Source organism: Physeter macrocephalus, chromosome 7 (genome assembly GCF_002837175.3).
Source record: "Physeter macrocephalus isolate SW-GA chromosome 7, ASM283717v5, whole genome shotgun sequence".
Classification (NCBI taxonomy): Eukaryota; Metazoa; Chordata; class Mammalia; order Artiodactyla; family Physeteridae; genus Physeter; species Physeter macrocephalus.
In genome coordinates this window covers 114,679,163-114,688,573 of record NC_041220.1, presented here as the reverse complement: position 1 = coordinate 114,688,573, position 9,411 = coordinate 114,679,163, and the positions used below count along the sequence as shown (strand labels likewise).

Here is a 9,411-nt window from a genome sequence, read left to right as displayed (position 1 = left end):
TTGTATTTTGTTGATTTTGCATTATTTCACACAACACAAAGGATTGCATAATATCCTAGTTTCCTAGCATTCTGAGTTAATATGTTACATTAAACCCAATAAATTTTACACTCGTACTTCATTAATACCATCATGTTCCATGATGTCCATGTCCAGTGAAGAGACCATTAGGGGTTTTTAGAAGGGTATCTGACTGATCATGCTTATAACTGTACTGGGAAGCTCTCTAAAAAAAACACAGCGTAGGGACTTCCCTGGTGGCATAGTGGTTAAGAATCCACCTGCCAATGCAGGGGACACGGGTCCAGGAAGCCCTGGCCCAGGAAGATCCCACATGCTGCGGAGTAACTAAGGCCGTGCGCCACAACTACTGAGCCTGCACTCTAAAGCCCGCAAGTCACAACTACTGAAGGCTGCGTGCCTAGAGCCCGTGCTCCGCGACAAGAGAAGCCACCACAATGAGAAGCCCGCGCACCACAACCAGGAGTAGCCCCCGCTCACCACAGTTAGAGAAAGCCCATGTGCAGCAACTAAGACCCAACACAGCCAAAAATAAATAAATTAATAAATAAATAAATTAATTAATTTTTAAAAACAGAAAAAACACAGCCTAGTTGCGGCCACCCAGAAGTTCCCATTCCAAGGCATTTAATCATTCAGACAAGAATCAGCACAAAAACAGCATATTTTATATTTTCATAATTTGTTTTGATAATTTTGACCATAATTTCTTTCCCTAGTTCCTCTTTCTATTTTTTCTTCCTGGACTACAATTGTGTTTTTTCCCCAGTACTCCATGGACATGTCTCTTGTGAAGTTCACCAATAACCTACATGTTATTAAATCCAGTGATCAATATCCTGTCCTCACCTTCTTGCACACCCTCTGAAGTGATGGTTCTACCTTTCTTAGACACAATGGAATGTAGCACCCTCCTGATGCACTTGGCTATTCCTTCTTAGTCTCCTTTGCTGCTGCTTAGTTACCTGACCTCCTACGACTTAGACCCTGTTCTGCCCTTCTTTACATGCTTACTTTTTAGAGGATCTTATCTAGTCCCATGGCTTAAAAGCCATTTCTATGCTGACGACTTCCAAGTTTATTTCCAGCTCTTATTTCACTTCTGAACTACAAATTCAGTGTAAGCTTCTCAAACATGGTATGTCTGAAATTAATGTTCTAAATTTTCCCTTTAATCTGCTTCTTCTGGAATCCTCCCCATTGTAGCTGGTAAGAACTCTATCTTTCCAACCGTTTAAGCCAAAACCTCAATGTTATCCTTGAGTCTTCTTTCCCTTTACACCACATTCAATCCGTCAGTAAACCTGTTGGATCTACCATGAAGTTACATCTAGAACGTGACCACTTTTCACACCTCCACCGCTTCCGCCTTGGGCCAAGCCATAATAATATCTTACCTAGTTTATAATGTCCTAACTGGCTTCCTGACTTCTGCTCCTGTCCATCCACAGTCAAAGTATATATAGACAAACTAGCCATTTGCTAGCAGGCAAGACCTGGAAGCTGTGGGTTTGCAACAAATAGTGTCTGTCTTGATAATAACAGGTTTTGGTGAGTAGATGAAAGTGCCCTGTAAAGAAGCCTCAAATGCTATTTGGAAGAAAAGATGAAAGTGGGTCATCTAGGAGTTATGTGATATGGTCAGTCAGGGCTGGCTTCACTGGCAAGCATCCTGTGCCAATGCACAAGGCCCTGAACCTAGAAGGGTTCCAGACTTGCTTTCATATCTCCCATTATCACCTTGAAATTCTTAATAATTTTTGAACAAGGGGCCTTGCATTTTTACTTTGTGCTGAGCCCTGCAAATCACATAGCTGGTCCTGTGGTCAATGCCATACCCTGGTATCTGACAGCAGGAATTAAGAGGAAAAAGTAAATCTTGGAATCATTACAGCAGAACAAATATCTAATGATTGATTATGAAAAGAATGTGAAAATAAAACTTAGAATCTTGTTTTCTGTAAGGATGGCAGTGATTTCCATGAAGAACACAGTAGAAAAGGAGATTTGTTTGAGAGAAAAAGAGAAGATCTCTATCAGCCAGAGGAAATGGAGTTTGAGAATTTAATCCCTACGGAAAGATGCGACAAAAAAGACTAAACCTGAATCCTCAGAGCTGAGGCTGTATTTAGGGTAAAGAAATTAGATGAGATCACCAAGGAGTAAATGTATACAGAAAAGGTATAAAGGAGAGATTTGGGGCGTCTATAACAGGGCTGGAACCAGGTAACATTACTATACAGTATTCTGTCTTTTCTTTCTGAAGACTTATTCCCATACCAGTGAGTTTCTCTGAAAGAGCCGAGCCTGGTTTAAGTGTTCCCCTGGTGGAGGTAGGTGGGACCTCAGAGGTAATCTGGTACAACATCCAAACTTTAGAGATGAGAAACCCAAAGCTCCAGGAAGCTTAAAAAAAAAGAATTCTGTTTCCTTTTCCCAACTGTTGAAATGTGCTATCCAAAATTAAAGAAAAAAAAAATCTTTGGCATCTCGTGATGGCAGAAAGAGACCTTGGGAATTCCCTGGCAGTCCAGTGTTAGGACTCGACGCTCTCACTGCCAGGGTTCCATCCCTGGTGGGGGAACTAAGATGCCGCAAGCCACCTTGATTTGACTGGATACTGTCACATGACTGCTCTGCGGGCACCTCAACTCCTTTACTATAAAAAGGATAATACCTCTCAAGCACATTTCTCCTCTTCCTCCGCTGTAGTTCAAGTTGATCACAGCCCACGGGTGCCTGGCTGAGCATCTGAGGGCAGACTTAAGGCCGGCCGCTCTCCACTAACCTAGCCTGGGGTTGGGCTCATGTGGCGACCGCCTTTTTTGTTTCTAATTCGCCCAAAGGTTGTATTCCTGAAAAGCGCTGTTCTGAGGATGAGAGATCAAGTCCATGAAGTGCCTGGCACAGACTAAGCTCTAAATAGGGAGATAATTCTTATGAGCTCTGCACTGCACATTTATTATAAACTTATGACGCTTCTAAGAAACACAAAACGGCAAACTAGAATTTATTGGTAATTCTCATAGAAAGGACACATCTTTTCTCAACACTCGCAATATTGCCCTGGATCTTACTGTAAAATTCTTGGAAACTGCCAGGATACTAAGATAACTATTTATAGCTCTGGTAGAAATTACTACAATTGTTATTTAAGGATTCTGCGCTGCACTGGGAAAAAATACAGGGAAATGGCACTGGAGCCATCAAGTTACAAAATATCTTGAGTAGGAAAACTGTGCTTTCCTTTTTTTTTTTTTTTTTTTAAACTGTGTTCAAGCATGGAGTACGGCTTTTTCCTTACCAGGGAAGAAAACTCATGGTTTTATTGTCAAACCATTTTCTTCTTCCAAAATTTCTAAACTAGCATCTAGCTCGTCTTTGTCAGCCAGGCACCACCACGGCCTTGGGTTAACATGTTCCAATCCCGATCCCCCAGTTCGAGAGGACCGGGTGAGGACCCGAGGAGGTGAGAGGCGCATTCGGTCCACGTATCCCGCAGAATCACGATTTCAAGCAGCGCTCTCTGCAGCGGATTACGGGTAGGGACGGTGGGGGGTGGCTCATTTCTCTGACGTTGTCTACACCCTGAAAAGCTTGTCGCTCGGGGTGGCTGGGCTGCACCCCGACAGGTCAGATGAGGTCACAAGGGTTCGCCACCTGGCTGCACCCTACAACTACCCCGGGAGCTTTCAAAAAATACCGATGTCCACTGACACCGGGACGAACTAATCTGCTTGTCTGGGGTACGGGGCCCGGCATGGGTATTTAGTTAGTACAACCAACCTCTAAGGTAGTACTAACGAGGGCCAGGTGAGCCGGCCTCGGGGGTGCGCGGCGAACACCACGTGGGTGGGGAGGACGCAGCGGCAGCTCTGCGCTCCCGCCTCCCCCGCGCCTCTGACGCACCACGCTTGGCGCAGGCGCAGAAGAGCCGCGGCCCGCCCAGGTGGGCGCGTGTGCTGCTCCCAGATCTCCGCTGGCGCATTGTCTCCCAGCGGGATCCTGTTGCAGGTGGTGAGGGCCCGCCTCCCAGCCGGGCAGGAGGCGTGGGCATGGAGCTGGCCGCCGTCGCCAAGCCCCGGGTCCGCGCCGCTGCCTAGGGCGACCCGAGGGACGCTGCCTAGGGCGCGGCTCCGGGGACCCGTGCGGCCTATCACGGCCCGGCGCTGCGCGGATGGCCCTGCTCCTGCGGCCGGTGCTCGCCGTCCTTCTTCTCCTCCTGACCGCCGCTTTCAGGTGCCAGGAGCAGGCCCAGACCACCGACTGGAGAGCCTCCCTGAAGACCATCCGGAACGGCGTTCACAAGATAGACACGTACCTGAACGCCGCCTTGGACCTCCTGGGAGGCGAGGACGGGCTCTGCCAGTATAAGTGCAATGACGGTGAGGGGAACCCCAGGCCCTGCGAGGCCCGTGCTTTCAGGGCTTTTGAGGGGGACCGAGATCGTGGCGATGTGAGATGCCGGGCAGACCTTGACGGTGTCCTCTGGCCCTGGAAAAACTTAACCATCGCTAGATTCTTGCCATTCTTGTGATTGAGAAACCTGCTGACGAGTTCACGCCGCTATTGTTAGAATGTGAGAGATCGCCTGAGAGCGTACTCTCCGTTCTGTTTTCATTGCGTCTGATTTGCTTTTGTTGTTATTGTTGAAATTGCATGAAAGTTGCCTAAGAACTTAGTGACGTAGCGTCATGGGGATGGAGTGAAACAGACTGATTTTAGTGCCTTTAAATTAGGCAGCTGAACACGCAAAACATACCAGGAATTTTAAAGTCATGCTTTTCTATCTTTCTCAAGAATTGGTTTAAATTTTTTTTTTTCTGCAAAGCTACAGACAATAAATTGCGACCTTTGTACAGACTTTTGGTGTACTTTACTGTTGAGAAAGAGTTCTGATTAACTCTTCTAGGAAATGATTCTAGCAGTACTTGACAGGAATTTTTTTTCCTTAGATACCAGTGACGCTGCCTCCTCATTGTTGGTTGCTATTAATATTATTCTTTTGATTTACATTTTCATATTTTTAAACTTTAATTCTGTTTGAATCTGAGAACTTGTTTGGTGGCATTGTTGGTGATAATAACTTAGTATTTCAGGCAGAGATCTTTCTTTTGAAGCACTTGACTTTTTTTTTTTGTGGTCGGGCCTTCCTCTGCCGCGGCCTCTCCCGTTGCGGAGCACAGGCTCCGGACGCGCAGGCTCAGCGGCCATGGCTCACGGGCCCAGCCGCTCCGCGGCACGTGGGATCCTCCCACACCGGGGCGCGAACCCGGTTCCCCTGCATCGGCAGGCGGACGCGCAACCACTGCGCCACCAGGGAGGCCCACACTTGACTTTTTTGAATGCTTAAATGTTGTAATAGTTCAGACAAAGTACTTGGGCTTCTTTTTTGAATTTCAAAATGCTAAGAAAGTAATTGGGAGATCATGTTTCCAATAAAAGTGGACAAGGTTTGGGCCTAGTTAATTTAATGCTTGGCAGCTCAAAATAATAGGGAACTAAAGGACTTTAGAGGTAAAACTGGACTATACGTAGGTGAATTGAAAAGGAACCTCTGTAATGTGAAAACGTGATGCAACATGCGGTCATAATTTCTAGTTCTCTGTTAATGGAGGTAAAGAATGAACTATATCTTATATGCTATGAACTGCTAAATTTCATTCCTTCTTAAATGTATGCCTAAACGTTACCACCAGTGTTCAATCGGGAAGGATGTTTTTGTCCTTGTAGAGCTTGTCAGGAATAAGTGAATAATTTGAAGATTAAATGGTTGCCTTTCCTGAGGCAGATGTCATAGTTTTACTTAGTCGTCCCCATTCATTAAACAAATAATTGAGTGCCTGCTATGTGTCAGGCATTGTACCAATTGGAGATTTGGCAGTGAACAAAACTGACAGAATTTCTGTCCATGGAGCTTACATTCTGGTGGGGAGAGACAGTAAACTAAAGAATAAGTAAAACAAGCCAAGTCTGCAGTGTGTGTAGATCTGAAGTGTGCCAGTGCTTCCAGAACAGTACAGCAGGGGAACCGTCAGTGGCGGTGTTGGGAGGCGTTAGTTTTTTAAATAGGTTGGGGGAAGGCCTCACTGATGAGATAATATTTGAGAAGAAATTGAAATGGGGAAGGTGGCACTGTGATAATCTAGGGAAAGAACAATCCAGGCAGAGGCAGCAGCAAGTGTAAAGGACCAGAGCTGAAATGCCAGTCAAGGATGACTGAAGGGTTTGGCCCAAGCCCAGAGGAAGGATGTAGTTGCCATTTACTGAGACAGGAAAGACTTGGAAGGATCAGTGTTCATAAATTTATTGTGAGTCAAGCGTTCTAGAGTTTATTTATTTAGTTTAATTTATTACATTTAAAATATCTCTGAAGTTAAATGGATACAATTCTTATTAAAAATATTATTTTAATCCTTCCTTTTTCTTAATCCTCTTCTCTTCCACAAGCCTCACAAAATTTACCGTTTGGAGTTTAGAGCAAGGTCTCCAGCATAAAAAACACAAATGAACTCGAGAATTTAGGAAACGGTATGCTTCAGTGAAAATCTTTTAGTACTTAGTAAGTACTGTCTGCTCATAGGACTGTGGTTCCAAGTCACTGTGTTGATAATTCCATCATAATGAAGATTGATCTTTAATTGCTGTTACTTGAGAAGTCTCCCTGGAACACTATCTCAGCCTTTCCTATATTTTGGAATGTTAGTGACCAAATCAGAACCAAACAGAAACTGACAAATCTCAGAATTAAAGGAGCATGGTGATTAAGGGGTGTTTAATAGTCGCTGTAAAGAGGTCAAGGGAGCCTTAAAAAAAAGACTTAACGGAGGGAGAGGTGTTGCATTAAAGGGCACAGGTTTGTTGCATTCATTTATCTTTGCACTAGTGAAGGACCAGCATTATGGAGATTTGTTCCTTCTAGCCATCCTCCCTAGGGTGGGAACAAGGCTTTATGGAGAGTGAAATAAAGTTACTTAGGGGAGCAAATTTAATGATCACTGTTTTTTTCTTTTAACTTTTTTCTCCCTGACGGCAGAAAAGATTGAGGAAGAAAATTTTCCAATTTCCTTGAAAAATAGAAAACTGGCTTGTAAAATGTTTTTAGAATTATGAAAAAGTCATCAATTCATTCAATAATTGATATCTTAACTCTTTGGCTGTCGTGCTTTGGCTGTCGTGCTCAGAATAAAAGGGTCGAGAGAGGTGGAGGAGCAAGAATGGAGGCGGAGTGGCAGGTGCAAAAATTCAGACCAAACATGGTGGTAGTTTTGTTCAGGGTGGTAGCAATAAAGGTGGTGAGAAGTGGTTGGATTTGGGGTATATTTTGAAGGAAGAGCCTAAAGCATTTGCTAATGGCTTAGAAGGAGGGTGTGAGTAAACTAAAAAAGGATTCCAAAGTTCTCAGCCTGAATAATTGTAAGGATGGAGTTGCCACTAACTGAAAGCGGTGGGGGTGGGGGGGGGTGTGGGGGGGGCGGTGATCATGGAAAAACTAGTTCTCGGTTCATTAGGAAAAATAACAGCATATTTGTATGCTTTTGAGAATGATTCAGCAGAGAGTAAAAACACTAATGAGGAAGAGAGGAAGGAGAATTATTGGAGTCGTGTCCTTAGGTGAGAGGAGTGAGTTCTAGTACATAAATAGAATGGCCAAGAGCAGAGAGGATATGGGCACAGATGCCAGTTAGGTGGGTAGTGTTCAAGTTATCCTCTCATTGCCTTGGTTTTCGCAGTGAAGTAGGAATCGAGGTCATCAGCTGAGTGAGAAGGTGGGAATAGAAGTGTTGGAGATTGAGGAAAATAGGAAAGTGAATGTACTAGACAAATAAAGTAGCATAAGGGCCTTTGGAGATTAATAATCAGGAATTTAAAGTTTCAAGTGTTTGGGAAAGCAGGTTGGAATTCTCTACGGCTTCATACAAAACACAGTGATAAGATCTTTCTGTGACCCAACAGGCTTCCCCTCATGCTTCTCATCCGTTTCAATGTCTTTCAGGTGAAGGAAATTGGTCTGTTGAAGGTATTTACACCAAATTAAGAAAAATATGTAGAAAAGAACTATCATTGTCTCAGTCCAGGAGAATCTTTAGATTTCAACTGCCCATACAGATGATAAAATATAAAGCATCAAGATAAGAGCAGTCGCTTAGTCAAAAAGTGAAATCAATGAATAGTATTTCCATGTAGTTGTACATAGTGGATTTGGTTTTTGTTTTGTTCTGTTTTGTTAGGCAGCGCCCTGTGGCATGTAGGATCTTAGCTCCCAACCGGGGATCAAACTTGCGCCCCCTGCAGTGGAAGGGCAGAGTCTTAACCACTGGACCGCCAGGGAAGTCCCTGGTTTGTTTTTATTTTTATTTTTAAAAATTTATTTATTTTTGACTGCCTTGGGTCTTCGTTGCCGCGCGTGGGCTTTCTTTAGTTGCGGCGAGCGGGGGCTACTCTTCATTGTGGTGCACGGGCTTCTCATTGCGGTGGCTTCTCTTGTTGTGGAGCACGGGCTCTAGGCACGTGGGCTTCAGTAGTTGTGGCACGCAGGCTCAGTAGTTGTGGCTCGCGCGCTCTAGAGCACAAGCTCAGTAGTTGCGGCACACGGGCTTAGTTGCTCCGCGGCATGTGGGATCTTCCCGGCCCAGGGATCGAACCCGTGTCCCCTGCATTGGCAGGTGGATTCTTAACCACTGCACCACGAGGGAAGTCCCCTGGTTTGTTTTTAAAACTCTTATTCCTATCTCATTTGTTTTCTTAGCTTTCTGTACAGAAAAGCTAAGATATTGTAATTTGTAATTTCTGCTTACAAATTCTAGGGGACGGTGACCCCAACGCATCATGGATTTTTGGTTTGACTCTGATGTTGTTTCTTCTACTGTTGAGTTTTCGCTTGCTTTGTGTATTAGTCTGCCCAGGTTGCTATGATAAAATACCACAGACTGGGTGATGTAAACAACAGGAGTTTATTTCTTACAGTTCTGAAGGCTAGAAAGTACAAGATCAAGGTTTAGCCAACACTTTTCTGTGGTGAGAGCTCTCTTTCTGGCTTGCAGACAGCTGCTGCCTTGCATGGTAGGGGCAGGGGGTGAAGGGAAAGTAAGTACTCTGGTGCATCTTCTTATAAGGGTACTAATCTCGTCATGAGGGCCCTACCCTCGTGACCTCGTCTAACCCTAATTACCCCCCAAAGGCCCTATCACCAAATACATTGAGTGTTAGGGCTTCAGCATATGATTTTTTTTTTTTTTTTTTTTTTTGTGGTATGCGGGCCTCCCTCTGTTGTGGCCTCTCCCGTTGCGGAGCACAGGCTCCGGACGCGCAGGCCCAGCGGCCATGGCTCACGGGCCCAGCCGCTCCGCGGCATGTGGGATCTTCCCAGACTGGGGCGCCAACCCGGTT

The 9,411-nt window shown here is 44.9% G+C and overlaps 1 protein-coding gene across 1 annotated transcript in view; it reads left to right on the top strand.

Moving 5' to 3' along the window:
* Positions 1-3,979: 3,979 nt before the first annotated feature.
* PLA2G12A (phospholipase A2 group XIIA) overlaps positions 3,980-9,411 on the top strand; it is a 22,676-nt gene continuing 17,244 nt past the window's right edge. Inside the window, exon 1 of the mRNA XM_024119425.3 lies at positions 3,980-4,406. Coding sequence (XP_023975193.1) covers positions 4,199-4,406 — 208 coding nt within the window. The 5' untranslated portion in view covers positions 3,980-4,198. The remainder of the gene's footprint in view (positions 4,407-9,411) is intronic.